The sequence below is a fragment of the Chelonoidis abingdonii genome, chromosome 8 (genome assembly GCF_003597395.2).
Source record: "Chelonoidis abingdonii isolate Lonesome George chromosome 8, CheloAbing_2.0, whole genome shotgun sequence".
Classification (NCBI taxonomy): Eukaryota; Metazoa; Chordata; order Testudines; family Testudinidae; genus Chelonoidis; species Chelonoidis abingdonii.
In genome coordinates this window covers 60614883-60638733 of record NC_133776.1, presented here as the reverse complement: position 1 = coordinate 60638733, position 23851 = coordinate 60614883, and the positions used below count along the sequence as shown (strand labels likewise).

The following is a 23851-nucleotide window of genomic DNA, read 5'->3' as shown; positions in this document are numbered from 1 at the left end:
TATAGAGAGTAGAAGGCTCTACTGAGGCCGTTGGGGCTAGGATGGAGTTGTACAGCACCTAGCACAAAGAAGCCCCCATCAGACTTGCACCCTAGGCACTACAGTAATACACATAAACCACCCTCCGCCACTCAAAAGCTGCATACTCCCTTTGGTCCCAAGCTATTACCCTTAGCCAGAGCCTGTAGCTCTATCTCAGCAGTAGCCAATGCCAACCCCACCCCCAACTCGGACTATGAGCAGCACACTAGGATGCTCAGTCACCTCTCCCACACCCTGCTCATTCACAAACTACCCCGAGGGCTAGAAATGAAAACACAGGAATGTTGGAAATAGAGGCATTTTATTCTAGCTTTTCAGGCTTCAGCAGGTTTTGCCTTTTTTTTGTTTTATTAGGAAAAAAAGACTAATGTTTACATCCATCTCAGCCCTCATCCCCTGAAAACAAAAGCAAGATCTAGGAAATGGAGTCTGGAAATGTTACATGGTTAAGTGTGAGAGTGCAACTGTGTTATGATTAGTAAACCATCAAAGTGGAGTGCAGCAAGCAGCCCTTACGCTGGAACACTATTTACCTACTCAACCGGCTGTTACTCGGCCTCAGCTGGGTTTACAAGGCTTTAGCACTTCATGACATCTATAGAGGTGCAGCTCAGCTCCTGCTCTCTGGGCAGGAACTCTCCAAAAGCAAATTTTAAGAGAAATCCCACAATAAAAATGCAGCTAAACAGAAGCCCCACAGCAGGACACCTGATTCCTGGACTCCAACTATGGTGGCCTTATTACCAGTGTGTGTTAGGTGTCAAGTACTTCAAACTCTGCCTTCAGCAGTGGCTGAGCAGCACTTTCCCCTCGCAAGGGGAGCACAAGCATCCTACATATGAACCATTTCAAATGGAGAGGCTCCCTCTTATACCTTCACTGTAACCTTTTATAGTAGGTAAAAATCTCTGGTACTATAAGGAGCTGGTTTTTGATCATTACATTCTCCGATCCCCCCCAGAGCAGCCTGCAAAGTGCATATGCTGTCAACTACTCCCAACTTTGAAAGGAACTTGATGTGCATGAATGAGAACCAGCCCCATCTATGGCATTCAACATCATTCTCTGACAGACAATTAGAGAGCACCATTTGGTCTATGGGCTAAGTGTAACATACGCTTTTGCTTCCCTATTTAGGGTTATTTTATTACGTGAAGAGGGTGGGAGTGGAAGTGGTTTCTGGGCAGTGCAGATATGCTACCCTCCCTTTCCATGGAGCTGTAGGGAACCCTTACAGCGCACACAGCGCTAGCACCCCTGGCCTCAGATGTTCTGACGCTATTAAAAGATCAGATAGGGGAGTTCATTTGTGGCTGGGGGACTATGGGAGGAAAGAAGTTAAGATGGAAAAAAAAGAACTTTACCACCTAGGAGATTTTTCTAGTGTTGTTTCTGTGCAAGGAGGACAATCCACCCAATGCCTCCAGAGGAGCATACACTTTGTTAAAGGCAAAGAAAATGAAGACATCAGCTACTGTACAGGAAAACCATTTCGCTCTATTGTCCACAGTGCTGCCCTGGGAAGCCAGCAGAGAAATCCACAGACTGCAAGAGATGTTGGCTCATGCACTGACTTGCTTTATGTGGCACTGACCTACTTTGGAGAGTTTAGCCTGTTAGATTAGGAAAGATCTAGTGCAGATTCATACAATATTTGAAGCCTCCAAAGAGCTCTGCAGCAGATACCATCACTAAGTGGTGAAACTCAAGAACTGGAGCCAGCAGCCAGCTGTCCAAGAGATGAACACAACCCACCCAGGTACTGGCGATGCAAGGGAGGACCAGTGCCACCATGGTCCACTGCTGCAGCAACCAGGAAGCAGTTAATTTACTGCTGGTTTCCCCTGGAGAGATGAAAGGGGATGGGATGGGATGGGATGCAGATCCGACACCAACCAAGAAGAGTTAGCTACAGCTGAGAACTAACAGCCCCACAGGGCTAGCTACTGCTGAGAGCTCTAACAACCCCACAAGGTTACACCTGCAGGGGGACACGCTTGGGGAGAACCTAAGACAGGTTAAGAGCTCATGTCAGGGTAGGGCCTTTCTCCTGGCAGATTCCAGGCTGGGGAAGGTGAAGGCTGCTGAGAGCCAGGCAGGGGCTAGGCAGAAGTTGCTGGGTTTGTATTTCAGCTGGTGTTGGCTTCACTGAGGACCCCCTCAGCAAAACCTCAGAATCACTGCTCTGACAAATGAGAGCCTGAAGAAGAGCCTGCGGGGCAGAAGACATTGCGTGTATTGCCATTATTCTATCATATATGATTTGTTTGGGACACAGATACCCTGGAAGAGGTGGAACTATAGCATAGCCTGGCCAGAGGGCCATGGCCTCACTGCACCAGACTACTGAAGGCCAGAGGGGGGGAGAGTGAGGCAGAGTCACTGAAATGCCATGTCATGTCACAAGGGGCTGCTCCAGGACAGTGCGTCTGCAATAGAACACAGAGCATGTCAGCACCTCAAATCAGCCTCTGAAATAGGGCCAGAGGGACCTGGCCCAGAATTTGGGAAGGCAAAGAAGAGCGGGGCTGGCACATCTGCTGGCAGCGACCCAGTGACAGCTGCAGATGGCTGTGCAACAACAGCAGCAATGGCACATGCAGGTGCTCCTCCTCCAACTATGGACAACCAGCAGGCAGCACCATTTGCACCCAACCAGCGGTGGTTCCAGGCACCAGCGCTCCAAGAATGTGCCTGGGGCAGCAAGCCGCGGGGGAGCCCTGCCAGTCGCTGTGAGGGCAGCAGTCAGGCCACCATTGGCCATTTGCCTGCAAGAGGTCCCCCGTGGATTCGGCAGCAATTCGGCAGTGGGTACGCCGAAGCTGCGGGACCGGTGACCTCCCGCAGGCAAGCCACCAAATCTGCAGGACTGGGGACCTCCCACAGGCGCGCTACAAAAGACAGCCTGCCTACTGTGCTTGGGGCAGCAAAAAAACTAGAGCCGCCCCTCCACTCAACAGGCTAGGACTGACTTTAGCAGCATATCAGCTCTGGTTACGGGGCCAGCCCTCCCTGGGGGGAAATCTCTGCCTCAAGTAGTGGCACAATGCTTGTAGGACTTCGTGTCCTGGTGGCTGTGCCTTGACCCGCTAAGTGGAAAAGTCATGGACCATGTGGTCCTGCAGTAATTTCTGTAGTTCCTGCCCTGAGGGGCCTGAAGTGGGGTAAGAAAGTTCTGGCCTGCATCAGTAGGTGACATGAGAGCAGGCCAAAACCTAGAGTTGCCAACCTGCCAGCACTGTCCTGGAGTTGCCAGGAATTAGAGATTATGTCATGTGATGAAACCTCCAGAAATACATCCAATCAGAACTGGTCACCCTACCAAAGCTTGTTTTGAAGCCAAGAAGGCTACGCCTGAATGATGGGCCAGACTGGGAGTGTCCCAACAAGGGAGACAGGTGGATGAGATGCAACAATTGGGGAGTAGCCAGGAAACTGAGGACGTTTTCTCCAGGGCACTCCAGATCTACCAGCCTTCCGGTCAGTCCCTCAGTCGAACGGAGCTCCTCTGGGGGCAGCCAAGGAAGTCAGTGCAGCAAGCTAGGATGCTTTAGGAGGTACTGTCCATTGATGGAGCACAGATACATGAATTATTTCACTGAAGTTTGTGGAGCAGGGTACTTCCTGGATAAGGTTAAAAAGCTGTCAAACACAGGGCTATCTAAGGGAGAGGAGTAGCAGTAGATGTCTTGGTAGGTTCAGGGTGTGGTCAAACGCTGGGCTGAGGAAATGTGGACCAACACCTGCCAATGCACATCTTGTGTACTGGAAGAAAAGGGGAAGGGGGGTCCCACAACCAATTAGAGTTGGAGGTAAGGAGCCAGGGGTGGCATATGCAGGTGGGAGCAGAAAAGACACTTCCTCAGCACTCAGAAAAGATCACTTCCTCAGTGATCCTGGGGAGGGATTGGTGGGAATTCCCAACCCTGGTACAAAAGATGATGATATAAAGGGAAGGGAAGGGCTAGGTTGCACGAAGAGCTGCAGCCCAGGACTGCTGAGGCTGGGGACGACTCAAAGGTGTTAGAAACCCACCTGGAGATTGCTGAAGGAGGCCAACCGGCAGCCATGAGTCACCTGCAGATTCTGCCTGGCCATCTGAAAGCCTGTAAGTGAGAGCAGGTGGAAACACGTACTGCCTGACAAGAAGTGATGGCCCAAGTGGCCAGACAAGAACCAGCCTCAGCAATGGCAGAGGAAGAACACTGGAAGCAGCAGCAGCAGGTATAGAAGCAGGTTTCCCTCTGGGTTGAGATGAGCACAAGGGAGCAGAGCCCACACGAGAGGCTGAATAGCCCGCAGCAGTGACTCGGACACTGCCTCAAATGAAAGAGGGGAAGTGTGGGTGACTACCAACACTCAGCAGCTTGCCGAGAGCTAGGCGAAAAGACTGAGGCCCTTACTGCAGAGACACTGAATGGGACAGGGTGCAAGCATATAGTTGCAATGGCAGAGAATGTGCAAAAGAAGCTGCTGGAATCAGAGCAGGCGCTGTGAAAGGGAGAACTGCTCCGGGTGTTGGGAGTCCTTGGAGGGTAGGGACTGTCTGCTCCTGACGATGAGCAAGCGTAAGGAGGAACTGGACCGCCTATGTGCCCAGGTCCTGCACCTCAGAGGTGGAAACCATCTGTACCACGCTGGACACAGCCTTGAGGAGGTGCATAAACCACACCCCACTATGAAGGGGCCCCACTTTGTTACACCTGCAGGGCGCCAGGCTGGATGTCAGTGCCGTGGAGGAAGGGAAAACCAGGAGAGGTTGTCTGGAGGCCCTCTCTGCAGGAGGAGTATGGTGGGAAAGGGCCAGGAGTGGAATTCATGCTTGTGGTGGGCCTTCGAAAGGGGGTAGAACTCCAGAGAGGCAGCCCTGGGGGGGGGGGGGGGGGTCACTGTTGTGTAGCAGAGCGGAGCACCGGGGAGAACCTAAGCTGGCTACAAGCTCAAGCTGGGGCTGGGCACAAGTTGCTGAGTTTGTATTTTGCTGAGGGATTCTGGGGGGAAGCTCAGAGTCCCTGCTCTGGCAAACGAGTGAGACTGGAGAGAAGGCTGGGATGGAAGATTGTTCATTGCCAGTATTCTGTCAGATAGGATTATTGGTGACACCGATAGCCCAGAAGCGGAGGAGCAACAGAACAGCCTGGCCAGAGGGCCATGTCCCCACTGAAGTCCTGACCAGGAGAGAGAGGCGGAGTCACCAAAACACTATGCCAGGCCACAAGGGGCACTCCAGGAGGGTGAGTCGACAACAAGCCTGATTAGCAGGAACACAGCACATCAAAGCCTGGCTGAACATGGTATGAGATGGGGCTGGAGAGCCAGCCAAAAGTGCCGAGAGTCAGTGTTCTCTTGCACGGTTCCCAGCAGATTGGGAGAGTGGTTCAGGGTCTCGATACACCCGCCTTCCAAAGTGACTCTGCCTGGTTTCTGAAAGCTTCACATCTCTGGGGGGCAGAGGAGCCGGGGGGTCCAGACACAGGTGCCAACTTTTTTCTTTGCCAGTGGGTGCTCGCACCCCTGACCTGAATTCACCCCTGCTCCAAAGTCCCTGCCCTAACTCCACCCCTCCGTGCCCCTATTGGAACCCTCTCCAAATCCCCTCTTTCCCATGCTTGCCGCAAAACAGCTGTTTCATGGCGTAAGCGCTGGGAGGGAGGGGGGAGAGAAGCAGGATGTGGATGCGTGCCCAGGAGAGGAGGCGGAGGTGAGCTGGGGCAGGACAGGGAGCTGCCGGTGGGTGCAGGGCACCGACCAATTTTTCCCTTGGGTGCGCCAGCCCCAGAGCACCCATGGAGTCGGCGCCTATGGGTCCAGACTGCATTGTGGGAAAAAGCCCATGGGACTAACGGGCAGAGCACAGGGATTAGGTTTGCGTTGCTCAGCGAGTTAATGCCAGCAGGGTCTGCTCTGGGCCCAAGCTCCTACGACAACAGGGTAAGCTACTGTTCACTTTATAAAACCCTCCTTCAAAATTCAACACACATTTGGGGCTAGAGCAGCAAGAGCCTATTCCCTCCATTGCGTGTTGGGTTTTGAAACCAGTGAGGTGAGACCAGCCTGAGCACCATAGCATGCATCTGCAGAGCCGTCCCCCATTCACCACCTCACTGAGTGAAACCCACCCCAAGCTCAGACTTGTAACGCACATACAGACACCCCAGAGACAAGCAGGGATCAAACCCCGGGACCCTCAGCACAGGCCTCTCACTTGTGAGCCCGGTCCTGGGTTCAGTGCCAGGGAAGAGCTGGGATGGCTGTATGCAAACACAGCCATGGTTTAATCACACAGACATGCTCTCCTGAAACATCACTTGGCATCAGCAGAGACATGCTCCCTGTGTTGAGAACAGCTATTGCAGCAGAGCTTTTTCCCCCAGGGTGAAGCTAGGAAATGGTAGGTTCCACCGCTGAATTCAACGAGTTGTCATGGCATGGAGACTGTCTACCAGCAAGCAGGCTTAACGCCTGCCTTTGACTCCTAAAAGGTAACCCAAGGCAGTTTGTAAACTCCAGCTGCAAGCCCAAATGGGTCTATTGCATGGTGCAGCCACTGCTGGGGAGGAACTCCTCCACATATGTTGCCACTGCTCTGGAGAGGTAGGTCATGGTGCCAAACCTGCCACTAGGGGCGCTGTCGTATAGCAGGGTACAGATGCCTGTGGCAGGATCTTTCTCCAGCATGTTGTCATCTGCGCCCAGTGCTTTCTGTGTGGGTGAGGAGTGGGGAAAAGGAGAGAAGGGAGTTATCAGCCACCTGTGCACCCCCAAGTGCCACATCACTTCCACCCCATGCTCAAAGCCTGAGCCAATCCTGCCTACGCTCCAGCAGTAGGCACCCCCAGCACCTCCTTTTCCACTGCCCAAACCCTGCCACCACTGCCTCCTCTCCACCCTCATCACCTTCTCTAGAAATATGCCCTGGAGGTGACATATAAAATTGCTCTTAACCATCAGGGCTTGGGTCTCAAATGGACACTCAGTAGAAGCCTTTGACTGCACTGCTGCTGCAAGTTCTCTGTGCCATGACCCACATGTGCTAAGGAACATATGACATGCACGCTTGCCACCACAGCCCCAAACAGTCCAAGGCCAGGTTCGTCTCACTCCTTCCCTCTGGCAGAGGGCAGGTTCCGTACCTGTTCTTGACAGAATAAGTCATTTGCTATGTGCACAATCTTTTCCACTGCAATGATGCCCCCAATGCTGTGTATTTCCACATCTGCCAGCATGGTCAGGACGAGGATGGCTTCTACCAGGAGCTGCCTGTATTCTGGCTGCGGGACACGGTTCAAGACTGACTCCACATGGACTGAAAACTTGATCTCCCCAGGAGTCATCTGTGAGAACCAAAAGTCTATTAATACACATGCAGGTGTGTCCCAGGTTCCAGTGAACCCCGCAACCCTCACAGTACATGCCCAGCCCAGCACCCGTAATCTAGCGCTTTTTAACATTTCATAGCAGCAGTAAATCGCTCAGTAGCCTTAGCCCCGTTGTGTAGGTGGATGAACAGAAGCACAGAGAGGGAAAGTGCCTTGCCCAGGCTTCCCCAGCAAGTCAGTGGGATGGAACCTAGGAGCCTGGATTCTAAGCACCTCCCTCTATAAGGGACGTGCCGGTGCAGAGGTGACATGCTGACAGAGCAACTGGCTGACTGAGGCTGGTGGGACCCCTGAGTTCAGGAGCACTGAAGATCGTGCTTCACAGAGTACTCCTGAGGGAATTCGATGCTACTGCGTGCATGCCATGATAATGAGCCAAGCATATTTTTAAATTTTTTGCACGGAAAAAGAGCTTCTGCCGAAATCTTGCTGGAGTTCTGCCTTTTGCCCATCAGAGGACACTGTGGCAATAAAACAAAGCAGCAGCTCCCAGCCAGGGAGGGAAAGAGAAAGCCTTCAGTACCCCTCAGCAGGAGCGGCGCCAGGGTTTCTGACGTCGTAGGCGGACGGCCATTTTGCCACCCCCGGCGGGTCCAGTGGACCTACCGCAATCATTTCAGCAGGCGGTCCGCTGCTGGAAAGACTCCGGTGGAGCTGCCGCAGTCATTTCGGCGGGCGGTCCGCTGGTCTAAAAGCTCCGGTGGACCTGCCGCAGGCATGACTGCGGTAGGTCTGCTGGAGCCTTTAGACCAGCGCACCCTCCGCCGAAATGACTGCAGCAGCTCCACCGGAGCCTTTCCAGCAGCGGACCATCCGCCAAAATGACTGCGGTAGGTCCACCGGACTCGTGTGCTGCCCCCGCAAAGTAGGGCCCCCCAAAAATTCTGGTGCCCTAGGCCATTGCCTAGGTTGCCTAAATGGTAGCGCCGGCCCTGCCCCTCAGGCCAGGTCGGGAGACAGACACCATGAGGTGCTGGTGGGGGAGGAGCAGACAGACTCTTACGGGCCAGTGGTGGTGGACAGAGTGAGGCAGGGCTGAATAGGAGAGAGGCGCAGGGCTACAGGGGGGAGGAGGGTGCAGGGCCACATGGTGATGGGAGAGAGGGTGCAGAGCTACATAGGGATGGGGAGTCGCTGAGTGGGGTCACAGAGACAAATGGTGACAGGTGGAGGGGGCACAGACACATGAGCACATAGGGACAGGCGGTGGTTGGGTGGGGGCACGGAGACACATGGAGATGGGGGAGGGTGTGCAGGGCCACATGAGGATGGAGGGGAGTGGATGTCTGAGGGGCAGGTGGAGGTACATGTGGACAAGAGGTGCAAGGATAGATAGGGGTGCAGGAACACATGGGGATGGGGTAGATGTGCCTGACTGAATGGGAAAGGCTAGGGGTCAGCCAGGGTCTGCATGGAGGAAGCTCCCTAACAATCCCTCCCCGCCCCCCATACTTTTGTTCCATACCTTTTCCCACCCATACCCTAGTTCACACCCAGGCTCCTTCCCAGCAATTTACTTCCCTCTCCCGGACTCCCACAGGTCTTTGCACTGCTTCTGAGGGGTGTGGGAAATACGGTTCTGTATTGTACTTTAAATGAATTATTACTCAGAATTCTGTATTAATATGGCTAGTAAGAAATTTGTCAAAATATTCAGGAATTTTTTGTTGTTGTTATCTATATTGTTAGAGACTTACTTGCTCATAGGTATTTCGAAATAAAATGACCAAAAATAATGGAAACCGGTGCGATTATATTGTGTTATTTTGACAACTAAAATATGCAGACTTGTGCAGAATTTTAAAATATTGTAAACAGAATTTTTAATATTTTGGCACAGAATTCCCCCAGAAGTAACAGAGCTGCCAGCCGCAATGTGGGAGAAGCAGCCACCATCACAGACTGGTCTAGCTCATGACACGGCAAAGCAACTCAACGCTGTGCTCCGTGCCTGAGAGCAGGCGCTTGACCAGTCCAGAGGCTCAGAACTGTTGGGAGTTGCTGGGCCTTCTCTCACCCACGTGGGGGAAAACAGCAGTCAAGACCATGCTGCTCCATAGTCAAAAGGGGGAGGAAGCAGCGAGATACTGTTCCCCCTCCTGATTGGTGAGCATCAGACAAGTGGGTGGGGGATCGTTTAGAGCCCCAGTGAGGGGATGGCGGGGGAAAAGGGAGAAGGGCTGATATTCTGGGAGAGCCAGGCCCTGTTTAGTCCTCCCTGGAGATGGAAGGAGATGGGCAGGGAGGGAGGATAAGAGGTGCATTATGCAAATACTTGCAGGGTGGGGAGGTAGCAACACCTACATTAGAGGTACCTGATGGTTCTCATTCTAACCATTCTCAATTGCTTTGCAAACTGACAAACAATTCTCCAGGCTGCCCTTTCCATGTGCGTTCTCTGCCTGAGCCGGATTTATTTCGGGGGTTGGGAGGAAGAGGAGAACAATGGAGTGAGAACAAAGACAGTCTGGCTGTTTGAGAAAAAGGCTGGGGAAAGGTCAGCTGTCTTAGCAGTAAAATAATAATTCTAATGCTTGTGGTATGGGCAGCCTTAATACTGGCACATCCTAACCTGAGTGCCTGAATTTGCAATCTTAACACTTTTGACATTATTTCTCACACAAACTTCCTCATGGATCTACCCTCATAAAGATCAGTTGATACCCCCATCCCCAAAGCTCTTACCTCTTTGGTTGTTGAGGCTGGAAGGACAAAGCCCTCCACAGAGAGGCCATGGCACTGCAGAATAAGACCAAGGGTTAGAGGTTGCAGCCCAGACAGGGCCCTGTTCCCTATCCTGGATCACCCCCAGTGGAGTGTTTAAAACCCAGCAAACCAATAACTGCATTTTCCGTTCACCACGCAGAGTACGCAGCCTTGAGAAATGCAGTTGGCACCCAGATATGGTGGACACATGGTAAAGTTCAGCATTTTTCTACATGGTAAGAGGACTTGAAACAACAATTGCAGTTATAACTCACCCCCTAGCTATTTCAACTGAAGTCTGGGCACAGGCACACACTGCAGTACAAGTGCCTTCATATCAGTTTGGTTAAGCTGGATAAGTTCTCTCAAGAGACAGGCTTTTTACTGAAGGATACAGCCCTTTTACTGAAAGCGAAGGTCCAGACCCAGACGTCCCGCATAATGACAAAGGGGTGGATTGCAACAGTCCCTTTGCTTCCATTTTCCACGTAGACAAGCCCTAAGTTTGGTGCCATATGTCTCACATCCGTGCCCTGCAGTATGACCGCACCTCTAGTTGGTAGTTTGGTGCCATGACCTACCACTCCAGACTGGCAGCTATGTCTGTGAAGAAATTCCTCCCCAGCACTGCCTGCACCAGGCAGTAAACCCATCTGGTCTTCTAGCTGCAGTTTACAAACAGCATAGGGGCAAATCTGGGCTGTCCTGGCTAATGCAGGGGGTCACATGTGCCCCTGCAGCCCCTGAACAAAAAAGTGTCACAAACTGCCTCCCTCTGCTAACACAGGGATGAAATGGGCCCTTTACATCTATGCAGCCCTGGAAACAGGATTTAGCTGCAAAGCCAGCCAACAGGTCGGGGCTCCCAGCAGTAATAAAAAGCACCTTACTTTATGGGGCCCAAACCTGTGCTTTTGTCACAGAGCTCCCAAGCAAACCCTGCGAACCGGTATGGCTGGCAGCTATTGGAATAGGCCATCAAAGGCAGGGATAGGGTAGTTGCTCAGCTGGCTAGAACGCACAGCGATGAGGTGTGCGCGCTGCTGCTGGATCATCCCCATGACATGAAAACACTGGCCCGGGGGATCCGGGTGCATGGATATGCACTCACACATACATGCATGCACACGTGGAAGAGACAGCTGAACAACGGCAACATGAGACCAGCTTACCTTCTGCAGGATTTTCCAGACCTTCTGGTAGAAGCCCACCGGGACCCTGTTGAGTGCTCCGTCCAGTCGCCTTCTCCGCTGCCACTGGCCATGGCGGCCGTCTCTGGAGACCTGATCTTCCAGCATGCTAGCGAAGGATCCGCCAGCAGGCAAGTTGGAGCGTCCAGAACTCTGAGAACAAAACAGAGTTACAGTAAACGCAACAGGACCAGGATGAAGCACTAGAGAGCGCACCCCCCTAGCTTGTGGAGCTCTAACTGCAGAAAAGCACTTGGCCTCTGTTCCCCCTGGGCTGTGATCTCAGCAGCTCTCAAGCTACACAAGAAGGATCAGGCTGGGCTAGTTCTTTAAGGGGAGACCAAGGAACACAATTCAGAAACGGACACTTCCTCTCCCAACCAGCATTAACCCAATGTCCTAATATGGGCTAGGATACACAGAATGCTGTCTGATGAGACAAAGCCACTCATGGCCACTAGAGATCCCCTGGCAATCTCTGCCCAAATCAGGACATTAGTTCAGTGCCCTGGGGGACAATCTAGAGAGGGTTATTACATTCCACCTTTCTAGAGCCACAGAGTTGCATCTGGAGATGGAATTCTCCATTTCCACAGCTGGCCTTGCAGTTTGCAGGGTATCAAGCACCACCTTGCCTTTTGGTTCCACCATCAAGCCTGGGCTGGGGAGACTGACCAGACAGCACTATTTCCTCCTGGCCTGCTTCCTCAGGAGAGCTACATTAGGACCGACTGTCAGAGCCCACCTTGAAAGAGTCTTCCCATGTGGCTGTGTCCCTAGCTTGTGCTTAATGTGTCCTGTCCTAAATGGTTGTGTAGCTTTCCTAGCCACTGCTAACGGGCTGCTGTATTCCACTCCACAGGTGGCTGCATTCCATCCCAGGGTGAAGAGATCCCTGCCTCTAGCTAGCAAAATGCTCTGGGACCTGCGAGGACAAACACACCGCATGTGTAAACATAAGATGCACATTACCAGAGGAGATCCTGAATCCATCTCCAGAGAGTGGAAGTCACAGGACTAGAGAGGAGAGAGAGAGACAGACAGACAGTCAAAGCCTGATGGGATGGAGCAGGCAGCAGAAGCATTAGCAGAAGCATGGGCAAAGCTTGGTGTCATTCATTCAGTCTCTATCCCAGATGATTGAGGCTAGCCAGAGACTTTAGAGCCAGTTTAGGAAGTTGCACCACAGAGTTTCACATTAAACCAAAGCTGGAAGAGAGCATACCAGGACAGGAGATTAAAGAGCCAGGTTGGTACCTGGAGATGCTAGTTAAACAGTTTAGTGTTTACAAGGTGACACACTGCACAGTGTGAAATCCAAGCAGCTGGGCTCCCCTTCCAGAATTACTGTGCCAAACTGGCTTTAGGACACAGTAACTACAGGCTGGGCACTGTCAGCCCCTCAGTCTGGTTAGAATCTAGCAGGGAGGGGGTGGTTCTGGAGGTTTAGATCTACTTAGGCACAGAAGCTTACAGTACCCCAACTAGAGGCCATTTAAGGTGTGGCCTGGAGACAGCCAGTAAGCTCATCACATCAGCACTGCAGTAGTACCTAGCTAGTTCCAGACTGTCAGCCTGGGAGTGCGCAGGAGACGGCAGTGGATTCAGAGGGAGCCATGTTCCCTACTGCTCTATCAGGCAGCTGGGAAGGAAGAGCAGAAGTTGACTTAGCTGGTGGGGTTTTTTGACCTTCTTCAGCACTAGACAGGAGTCCTGCAGTGTGATTAGGGACAGCAACACAGCTGTGCTGCATTCCACAGTGCAAGGCAGAATCTGGTTGGTGGGCACAGCGTAGTTAGCTACAGGACATGCTGCCTGCTTAGCTTCACTGCAGGCTCCTGACCCAGTGTGTTCTAGTAGGTCAAACATCCGTGGTTACGCGGACAGGCCCAGTCTGTCCTATAGCATGGAATGAAGCATCATCATTTGGGTTCTGTTCTGTGTCTCCCCACCCCTTCTCCCACTGTGGGCCAGGCCTACATTGCTAAGACAGCTGGGTAAGACTAGTGGGCTTCTCTGGCACAAAGCCTTTCCCCTGGAATGGTCCTGGGAAGAGCTTTGAGAAGAAAAGAAGGTCAGAGGCCTGCTGAGTGTTCCTCAACGTTGATCCTCCAGAATTGCATACTATGGTACATCCAATGTTCCTATTCCTCTCCCAGCCCCACCAGAACCTGAGCACACTGACCTCTGGCCAGAGAACCACAGGAGTTCCCAGACTGGATTCCAGAATGGCAATGCTATTAGTCTGGGTTAGAGAGACTCAACACTGGATCCCATCTGCTCTTCACAGCTTCCCAGGCAACAAGTCACCGCCAGTCGAGAGCTCAGGGAACACAAGACACAGTCACAATCCCACCTAAGAGCCTCTTGCTCACAGCACTGGACTGTAGTTTGCTGGTTAGTCCTTTCAGGTGACCCAATTGTAGCTCACGGTACCGCCAGGTGGAGAGCTGAGCCCCAAACCCTAAGCTGTCAGAGGGGAAGCCAGCTCGCTTGCTACAGCTTGACACAAGCCCGTTAGCTCATGCATGCTCAGAAGCTTTCTGAGTGCGCAAGGTTGCTGAGTAAGATAAGGCTTGAAGGCAACACTGGTGGTTTCACCTTACTCTCCCTCAGAGACTGCCTACGTTTATCCAGTTGCTGAAAGATAAAAAGGAGATCACGATACAGACAATGTGATTGGGGCAGCAATACAGCTGTGCTGCATTCCACAGCCCAAGGAAGAGTCTGGTTTGTGACCACAGTGCAGTTACATCTAGGACCACATAACTTACACCTCTGTTCCCTTTCAACCCCTTCACTCCGAGGCCTGCGTCTTTGTCTAAGGTACTTCTATGGCCCTACTCAGAACGTCTCCATTGCTAACCACAGGGTAGGGCTATATCCCCATTGTACACATGGGGAACTGAGTGAATTGGTCTGGCAGAGCAGGGAATGGAATCTGGGTGTCCTGTGGCTCAGTGCCCTAACCACTGGGCCATCCTTCCTCTTATGAGCCCAGCTTCACTGCCAGTCCTCATGGCTTTTCCACTTACACTCAGAGCAGATTGTTGCATCAGAACAACTTGCATGTTTGCTTGTTTGATTTCTCTTAATCTAAGGCAGGGGTTCTCAAACTGGGGGTCAGGACACCTCAGTGGGTCATGAGGTTATTTTATTACATGGGGGGTTGTGAGCTATCAGCCTCCAACCCAAACTCTGCTTTGCCTCCAGCATTTATAATGGTGTTAAATATATACAAAAGTGTTTTTAATGTATAAGGGGGGAGGGGGAGTGTCACACTCAGAGGCTTGCTAGGTGAAAGGGGTCACCAGTACAAAAGTCTGAGAACCCCTGATCTAAGGGTCTATCTACATGTGAAAGGCATCCAGGGGTTTGCATTGACAAGCTTATTTCAGTTTAACTTAAGTTTGTTCCCAGCCAGCTTAAGCTAAACTGAAATCCACAAGCAGGTGTGTGGATGCACACACCAGTGCACTTAACATTGGGCTAATCTGGCTTTCCACACACACCTTGGGCTAATCTGGCTTTCCACACACACAAGTCCTACAGAGTCACCAGGGGAGCACATGTTGGGTGCTGTCTCTCACCCTTTGTGGCAACCTGCTCACAGCAGGTTGCCAGGCTACTGAGTTCAGAGTACACAGAAGACAGATGCATCACAGTTTTCACAGTGAAATATATCCTAGGACGCAGGATTCTTAAGTTTTCTTTATACCTTGGATGTAATGCTGAAGCCAAGGACCCAGGGAGAGGCAGGGTTAAAGAGTAGCCCCGGAAATGTCCGTTCAGTGACTGTTACTGCCATCTCAAGGGACACCTAAGCCTGGCTCAGCAGCCCACTAGCAAGCATGCATGGGGAAGGTACAGGAGCGGGCCCGCAGAGAGTCAGATGGATGAGAAGAAACCCTGGGTAGTTCTCATCCCATCCAGCAGAGGGCAGTGAGGTGCACACATGCCTTGCTACTATACAGCTTCTCCACCTATGGAAGAGGTGGACAAACTATGGCGCACGTGATCCTCCTGCTCAGCCCCTGAGCTCCTGCCCCAGGAGGCAAGCCCCCAGCTCTTCCCCTGCTGTTCCCCCTCCCCCACAGCCTCAGCTCACCCCACCGCCAGCGCAATGCTCTGGGGTGGCAGGGCTGCAAGTTCCTGGGGCAGCGCAGCTGCAAAGCCAGGGCTTGACCCAGTGCTCTGTGCTGCGTAGTGGAGTGGCTGGCTCCAGCCGGGCAGCACGGCTGCCTGTCCTGGTGCTCTGGGCAGCACAGCTGTAGTGCTGCCAGTCACTGGTGCTCCAGGCTCACGGTAAGGGGGCAGGGATAGCTTAGTGGTTTGAACATTGGCCTGCTAAACCCAGGGTTGTGAGTTTAATCCTTGAGGGGGCTATTTAGGGAACTAGGGTAAGAATCTGTCTAGAGATTGGTCCTACTTTGAGCAGGGGGTTGGACTAGGTGACCTCCTGAGGTCCCTTCCAACCCTGATATTCTATGATAGAGGGCAGGGGAGTTCGAGGTGGGGGTGTGGATGGGGTCAGGGCAATCAGAAGGCAGGGAACACGGGGTTGAATGGAGGAAGGAGTCCCGGGGGGTAGTCAGGAATAAGAGAAGGAGTTGGATGGGGTGGCAGGGGGCAGTCAGGGATTCCAGGGGGTTTCAGGGAAGGGGAGGGTTGGATGGGGCAGGAGTTCAGCAGGGGCAAGAAGCAGGAGAGAGTTAGATAGGGGCAGGGGCCATGCCGTGCCTGACTGACTGTTTGGGGAGGCACAGCCAGCTCTCCATACAATTTTGGAAACCCAATGCGGCCCTCAGGCCAAAAGGTTTGCCTGCCCCTGACCTATGGCCTTCTGAAACACAAGCAAAATCAATATACCGATAAAATGCACACAGCCCATCCCACAGGTATCCCCAATCAGTGTCCTCCAGCAGGCTCACACATAGCCCAACCCCCACCCCATCAACATCCCAGCCTCTCCCCAAACTCACCCCTTCACCCACCAACACACACCTGTTTGATCTCACTCTTTAGCTTCACTATGCCAGCTCGCTCTGTTTTAGTTGCTCCGACGGCACCAACCTCGCGGATGGAAATAGCAGGGGTTAGGGCTGAATCAACAGAATGCACTGCAAGAGAGGAGGGGGTCAGAATTCACTGCCAGGGCTCCGAGGACATAAACTCATCAACAGTCAGGGCACCTCGTGCTCCCAAGGCCCTTCTTATAGCACCTCCTGTGAGTAGGATCTGAGGTGCCCCTGCTTTAACCTTCTTAGAAGCTCCCAACTACAGAAACTACTGCCACAGAAGGAGGAGTTTCTTTTATCACCAGTGGCTGTCCTGTCATCCCTGACTGATGCCCGCTCCACGCACTGGTAGGGCCTGTTTCACCATCAGAGGAGGGGTAGTTATTTTAATACTGAATTTTGGACTGGGCTCATACACACATGCCTGTATGTGTTTAGGCAGCCTGAACTTCAGTGGACCATGAGGATGAATGTCCAGGGTGTCTCAAGATGCCACCAGCCACAGCACTGGTGTGTGAAGGACATTGCAGCCCAGAGTAAGTAATGGCAAGATGCAGTGCCTGAAACATCAGAGAAATGGACACCTCTGAGTTGCTTGAAATGAGACTAAGCCAGACCAGAGGGTGGTTATGGTGCAGTTTCATCTCTAACCATTTTAGAGGCAGCCACTTCAAGATTTCAGCTTAAATCAGACAGACTCACCGCTCTTCTCCACTCCGAACTCCTTGCCAGAGAGGATGTGGTGTAGAAGACTCTTCATATCTGAAGGACTGAGGTTCATCAAGCTCTCGGTGGCTTCTTCAGCTAGAGACCAGAGATTAATTGGAAGAGAGACTGCCAACAAGGTCACCTCCTTCCCCTCCCAGGTTACAATCTACATCATTAGTGGAGAAGGGAGGATTCTTAGAGGAAGTTCTAGTATGGAAGGTTCCTGGCTCGAGGGGCACAAGTAAATCTAGGTATTTCCATACATTAGATGCACACCAGGATTTATTAATGAAGCATTTGAGATTTCATCCTGCTCTGCCTCCCCAGAAGAGAACAGATATGGCTAAGCGATACTGTCAGCCTGATATCCAATCAATTACAGACACAGGAGGGAAGAATGGTGCAGGTGCTATACTTCCCTCACAGCCCCTGGCCAAATCAAATCACTCCACTCCATCCACCCTCTCCCCCAATAACTGTGCAAAAAATCCACAAAACCATCCAGGTAACAGGGAAACTGACTATGCTGTGAAATGTGCACATGCTTAGAGAAACCTGTTCTTTTGGGATCAGTCTATCCAAGGTACTTATATGGCCCCCATTACCTTTGAGCACCTCATAATTTTTATTGTATTTTCCTCACGACAAACCTGTGAAGTAGAGTATTTTCCCCATTCTACAGATGGGGAACTGAGACGCAGAAAGACTAATGGCATGTCTACACTACAGGGACTATAGCAGCATAGCTATGGCGCCATAGCTATGTCAGCATAAACCCATAGCGTAGACGTAACCTACATAAGGGAAGGGTTTTTCCATGACTGTAGGACCACCACCTCCCCAAGTTGCTAGGTGGTTGGAAGCATTCTTCTGTTGACCTAGCTGTCTCTCTGCTGGAGGTTAGTTTGGCATAGGTATGGAGTTCAGGGGGTTGGATTTTTTCACACCTCTGAATGATGTAGCTTTGTTAACCTAAAATTTAAAGTGCAGACCTGGCCTAAGTGACTTGCCCAGGGTTACACAGAGTCTGTGGCACAGCAGAAATTGAACCCGGTTCTCTGAAGTTCCAAGCTAGTGGCCTATGCTCTGGGCCAGTGGTACATGTACCTCTAGGGGGATGCAGAGCTCTTCCAGGGGCTACATCAACTCTTCTAGAGATTTGCCTAGTTTTACAACAGGTTACATAAACAGCATTAGCAAAGTCAGTACAAACTAACATTTCATTCAGACAATGACTTGTTTATACTGCTCTATATACTGTACGCTGAAATGTAAGTACAAGATTTAAATTCCAATTGACTGATTTTATAATTACATGGTAGAAAATGAGAACTTCAGAATTTTTTCAGTAACAGTGAGCTATGACACTTGTATTTTTATGTCCGATTTTGTAAGCAAGTAAATTTTAAGTGAGGTGAAACTGGGGGTTACGCATGACAAATCAGACTTCTGAAGGGGGTACAGTAGTCTGGAAAGGTTGAGAGCCACTGCTCTGTGTCATCCCTCCACTCTAGTCTTAGATATTTCCTTGTTACACTTGCAGGGCCAATAGTTTCCCAATCCAAGTGTAACTTAGGCTGACTGTGTCCCTTCAAAGTGAGGAACAGTTTCACACCACCCCAAAAAGAAAAAAATCAAACAAAGCTGTTCACACCCCAATCTCGCTCAGGATCCCAACAAGCTAGCCGAGTGCACAGTGAGGATTCAGACCTGTTTGAGCAGGTAACCGAGTTTTCAAACAGAAAAGAAAACCCAGACGTAACGAAATGGCCGAGCTGGTGAGCAGGGACTTGCTATATTTTTAGTACCATCAAGCACTTAGTGAGCAGGGCCAGTTCTATCATTTTTGCCGCCCAACGCATGTGCTTCCTCCGCTGGAGCCTGGAGCCAGTCCTGTTAGTGAGTCTACTAGCTAGGCACCTCCCTTCAACATTTTCCCCAGTGGTTTTATTTTATTGGCCCCAACTACACAGCAAGATTGACTGTATAACCCAGTAATGTGATTATACCAGCGATTCTCAACCGGAGCCCATGGCCTTTAGCACACAGCTGAGCTGGTCCGCAGCTTAGTACTAATTGGGCCATGGGCTCCGGTTGAGAACCACTGGTAGAACCACATTACTCAGACAGAAGGTGCCCACATACATGGGCCCATGGAGATTCCCCTAGATACTCCAGAGGTTTTGCAGTGAAAGCTTGAGGGACAGTTTCTTATCACAGCCCTTTCCTACCCAGGGAAGGTTTGGCTGGTGTGAGACACTGGGCTGGACACCTCACCCACCTTGTTTATGTCAGAAAAAAGGCAGCCACTCTGCTATTCGCCCAGTTGTGAGGCAACATGCAACAAAGCCTAGGCGTTTCATATACCATGGGCCCCCAGTCAGCACTTGCAGGCTAGGACTTAAGAGGGATGCTCCCACCCTTTGTCTTGACTATTTGGACACCGGACTCGGGCTGGGTACCTGAGCAGTGCAGGGAGTGTGCCAGCTCTGTTGCCATCACCTGGATGATGAGCCCAATGCGAAGGCGGAACATCTCAGCGAAGAGGGCGGGCTGGGTACGCATGTACATGGCCAGGTAGACCATGATTTCCTGAACGGGAAAAGCAAGGAGACAGGTCACAAGGCAGCCGCCCAGTGGGACAGGCACATCCTCTGGTCTGTGAGGGCACGGACAGGCTGCCTGAAAACTGGCTGGACTCAGCCCTGTCACCTGAGTCAGGATCGAGATGCTCATGTTCTTCTCACTGGCTTCGTCAATCAGGCGGGTGAGCTCCTCATATGGGACAGGGCTGAGGAGACAATGGGAATAGAGGGGAGATCCCAGTACACACAGACACAGGGCAGATATGATCTACAGCTCCTCAATGCAGGGCTAATGCCCCTGCGTTTGACTTTAGACGGCCCCCACATATTGCCCCACCTGCTTTGAGGTCACTATGTACAGCACAATGTGCACAACTAGCGAGGCTCAGGGGAGAGGGAGCTCATACAGCTCCTGCCTGGGAGAGCAGTGGCCTCTTTCCTATGGGCAAGCAGAGGCGGAGCCTCAGAGGTGGGCGGAGCCTGGCAGTGCTCACCTTCTCTTATGTTCCCCCTCCCCACCCCTGCAAAGTTGACCCCCTGGATCAGGCTGACTAATGCAATGGTTTCTTCCCCCTTGGTACACTGAAGCAAAAGGCGCTGAACTCACGCAGAGATCGTCTTCTCCCGAGGCTCTGGAGGCAGCCCCACTGTCAAGTGCTTCTGATGAGACAAGAGGTCAGTGCAGGCCTAGACAGAGATATCACCACACACTTGGTTATGGATACTTAACAGCCACAGATCCACAGCGACCTTACAAGCACGCTCCCTTCCTCCCAGCGAGAGCTTCACACACACCTCTAAGACACACAGTGTGGCTTTCGGACTATTTTCGGAAGTTCCATCTTCATTGCAGGGATTGTACTGGGCTCAGCTTGGTGTGACAGCCTCTGCCCCCAGACCAGGATTTTCTGTACAGTCTGCAAATCCAAACCATGATGGGCCAGGCTTTAAGCAAGGCCCAGCGCTCCCCATTCCAGCTGTCAGAGCCATGGACATTCAGGCCACATACTTTTAAGTGAGCACATAAATCAGTATGCCCCTGTGGCGTCTCAAATATTTAAGTGACCTTCGTACTTTCCATGAAGTGGGAAAACAGCAAGAAAGAGTCTGGCATTTCAGTGGCCACCTGTCAGATGGAAAGGTCTCTTACAAATAAGTTGTTTCTCAGAGGTAGTTGTGAAGTCTTGCATTGATTTGGCCATTTGTTGCCTTGTCCCACCAGCCAGGCCATGGATCAGAGCAAGGCCCCTGTGCCCAGTCCTCACCTCATCGAGAGCTTCCACTTTCTTTTTCAAGATCCCGGAGATGTAGCGGATCAGGGCCCACTGTCGGGTAGCCCCCACGTTGACATATAGCTCAGTGAGGAGGTCCTTGACTGTAGCACCAGGTTGGCCATCAATCTCTGTGTCCCAGTCAAGCCCCCTGCATTCAAGGAGATGCCAGGTCACAGCAAAGGCTATGTGAGCAAGATTATTTACCCAGCCCCCACAAACTCTACAGCAGCACCATTACACAGTAACACATGACTGTTCAGAACGAACACTATGATAACATTCCAACTCCAAACTATTTACTCTGAGCTAGTAAATAGTATGCTCAGCAATGCACAGGGCTGAGGCAATGCAATGGAGCTATCTGTTTGGAAGCACCAGCTCTTGAGAACTGTACCCAACTAATCCTTTTAGAGACAGCAAATTCTGAATCTCTTATTTCATGTGCAGTACCCAGCACAACAAGGCCCAGATCTCATTAGAGGTGCTAACACAAAAGCACTGGACCAGGTGACCTAGGGATTTTGTGGGACCCCTGTCATTGGAGGTTTCTAAGAACAGGTTTGACAAACCCCTTCACAGATGGTCTAGGTTTATGTGGTCCTGCCTCGGTGCAGGGGGCTGGACTAGATGATCTCTCAAGGTCCCTGTCAGCCCTACATTGCTATGATAATTTATCAAAGTGGCTAAGAGGCGAATCCATGCTAAGGGCATTTTTTCCAAACACTCACACCAGCCTCCCATCTGGCAAACATTTCCCAACCTAGTTATAAAGGCTGAAACACAGGGAGCTAGCCACCTCGCTTCTCCTGAGTGGGCTTCTCATTGGGGATGGTAATGCCATGATCAGGAAGATAAAGCCAGGGGCAAAGCAATATAAAGGGCCTCCTGGGTAATGCAGGCTGGGGGCTCCTACTTGATGGTGTGGAGCATGTAAAGAAGGTCAGCCTGCTCCTGTAGGGTGGGGCACTCTCGCAGCTGATCCACCAGGGCCTTGCAGTCCACATTTCCAGCCTTGTCTTGAGGGAGGTTTACCATGGTGTGGAGCGAGCAAATCTGGAGGAGGAGAAATCACTTAGGTTCTATGTTAGAGCTCTAGCTGGTGTCCCAACCCCTGCTCTAGAATCCCAGAGCGGCCCACTTGGGCAGATGACTTGGCCTTGGCTCTGCTCTTCCCTGGTTAATGCTGTCTCCAAAAATTGGCCAGAGCCATGACACCAGCTAACGTCTTGGCCATCTCCACTAAGCGGGACCCACCCCGTTGCTAGGGGCTGGGACAGCATTCTGCTTGCAAGGACCCCAGCTCGGAGCTGGCTTATGAGCCAGGATGCTCTGCTAATAACTCCCCACCCAACCTATCCTCCTCTCTATTGTGGGCAGATTCCTGCCCCACACCTGCTCCACCTCCCCTTCATGTTACATGCCAGAGCAGCAGCACTTCCCTTCTTCCTCAGCAGGCCCTGCTCTGTCAAGGTTAGGGCTTCTACCCGCTTGCTTGTCTGCTACAGTTTGCTCGCTTTCCGCTCTTGAGTTTCCTGCAGCCAGTGGGTCACAGGGCTGTGGAGAGCAGCTGGCTAACAGAACTATCCATGTCTCTAGCTGTTCCCAGGTGACACCCAGATCACATCCCTCCCATGGATTCTGCTGCTTCACCCCAGGGCAGCAGTATGTTTATGTCTCACCTGGCACACTGGATACGGTTAGGAGCCAGGTAGCTGACTCTCAAGCCAGAATGTGTTCAGCACCCCCAGTACCCACCCCACTCCCAGCTCAGGGTCACCTGGCTGTCCTGTTCAGGTGTGTGGGTGGAGCCCAGCAAGTGCACTGAAGGCTGGGAGGCCTGGAACAGCTTGGACGGGATGTACATGTTGACATCTGCAAGAAACCAACATTTGTTCTGGAGGGCTTTAGACTTCAGCACATTGCAATTTATCTGGAACAGTGTCTGGGGCCCTATCCTGCTCAGGAGAGTTTTAAATCCTTGTGAACTCATAGCCTCCAGTCTGCGCTGCTGCCTACTGTGCTTAAGGGACGAGCAGTCCTCTGGCCCCACCACAGGTGAATAGGACTGGGAGGGGAACTGATGGCTATTTAATAGCCCCTAATCTCTCAGGAATTTGTGTAGAGGCCGCAAGGCATCAGAACCCTAACTGACTAGGGCTTACACTTAGGCGCATATACTGCAGCCAAGATTAATTACATGGGCCTTCAAGCACTGCAGGGTTTTATATACTAGTTAATTGCTTGATTAATCCAGCACAAGAGAACTACTTAATTTCACACACACTGGAGGCCTAGAGGGGATAGAGCAGAGAGGGCAGTGCTCTGCAGCCTTCCCTAATGGTAGCTCTTTGGAAGCTTGATGAGAGAGGGTCTTCCTGGGGCAGCTTAAACAAGGGGCTAGATCAGCAGAAGAGGGCAGGAGAAGAATGGCAGCTGGGGCACACTGGCCATGACACAGGGAGGTGTTACTCTGTGGGTTTTATTAACAGCTGTGCAGCCCTGGAATCAGAAACTCTAAGCCTGACTTTGACACCGACCTCTCTGTAGTCTTGAGGAAGTCACTTGGCTTCTCCATCTGTAAAATGAGGGTAATACTTACCCACCTTACCTTTATGGGTTTATTTCTGTAGAGCACTAATAACGCTCTAGAGGCAGATTAGCTTTACCTGTTCACTGTAGTGTCACCAGCCTTGAGAAAGGAAGTGCAAACGAGCTCATCAGGATAGTCAGGTTTCTTTCTAGATTTTTAACCCATTGTATCTAACAGTGAACACTGAGCCTGGACAATGTCCCATGCCTCGCACACAGCACAGTTAATCTTTGGTCAGTTGTAACACTTGGGTTAACTCAACAGCAGAGAGTCATGGCACTGCATGACTTGTAACCGCATTTAAAAACTTTTCCCATTGGTTACAGACCAACAGGATTCGAACAGTTAAACTGCTGCAG

General features: G+C 51.6%; 1 protein-coding gene across 3 annotated transcripts in view; it reads right to left on the bottom strand.

The window, feature by feature from the left end:
- Window positions 1-326: 326 nt before the first annotated feature.
- The window catches only part of PHKA1 (phosphorylase kinase regulatory subunit alpha 1), a 101743-nt gene continuing 78218 nt past the window's right edge, over window positions 327-23851 (bottom strand). Inside the window, exons 20-34 of one of the 3 annotated variants that reach the window (XM_032791611.2) lie at window positions 22680-22774; window positions 21816-21955; window positions 20894-21050; window positions 20236-20315; window positions 19756-19834; window positions 19506-19635; window positions 17038-17139; window positions 16322-16437; window positions 13919-13957; window positions 12290-12334; window positions 11300-11470; window positions 10107-10160; window positions 7176-7376; window positions 3153-6744; window positions 327-3072 (exon numbers count right to left, since the gene is read on the bottom strand). In XM_032791611.2, coding sequence (XP_032647502.1) covers window positions 6571-6744; window positions 7176-7376; window positions 10107-10160; window positions 11300-11470; window positions 12290-12334; window positions 13919-13957; window positions 16322-16437; window positions 17038-17139; window positions 19506-19635; window positions 19756-19834; window positions 20236-20315; window positions 20894-21050; window positions 21816-21955; window positions 22680-22774 — 1583 coding nt within the window. In that variant the 3' untranslated portion in view covers window positions 327-3072; window positions 3153-6570. Of the gene's footprint in view, window positions 3073-3152; window positions 6745-7175; window positions 7377-10106; window positions 10161-11299; window positions 11471-12289; window positions 12335-13918; window positions 13958-16321; window positions 16438-17037; window positions 17140-19505; window positions 19636-19755; window positions 19835-20235; window positions 20316-20893; window positions 21051-21815; window positions 21956-22679; window positions 22775-23851 lie in introns of those variants that run through there. The other 2 variants (XM_032791613.2, XM_032791612.2) reach the window with 2 other exon arrangements.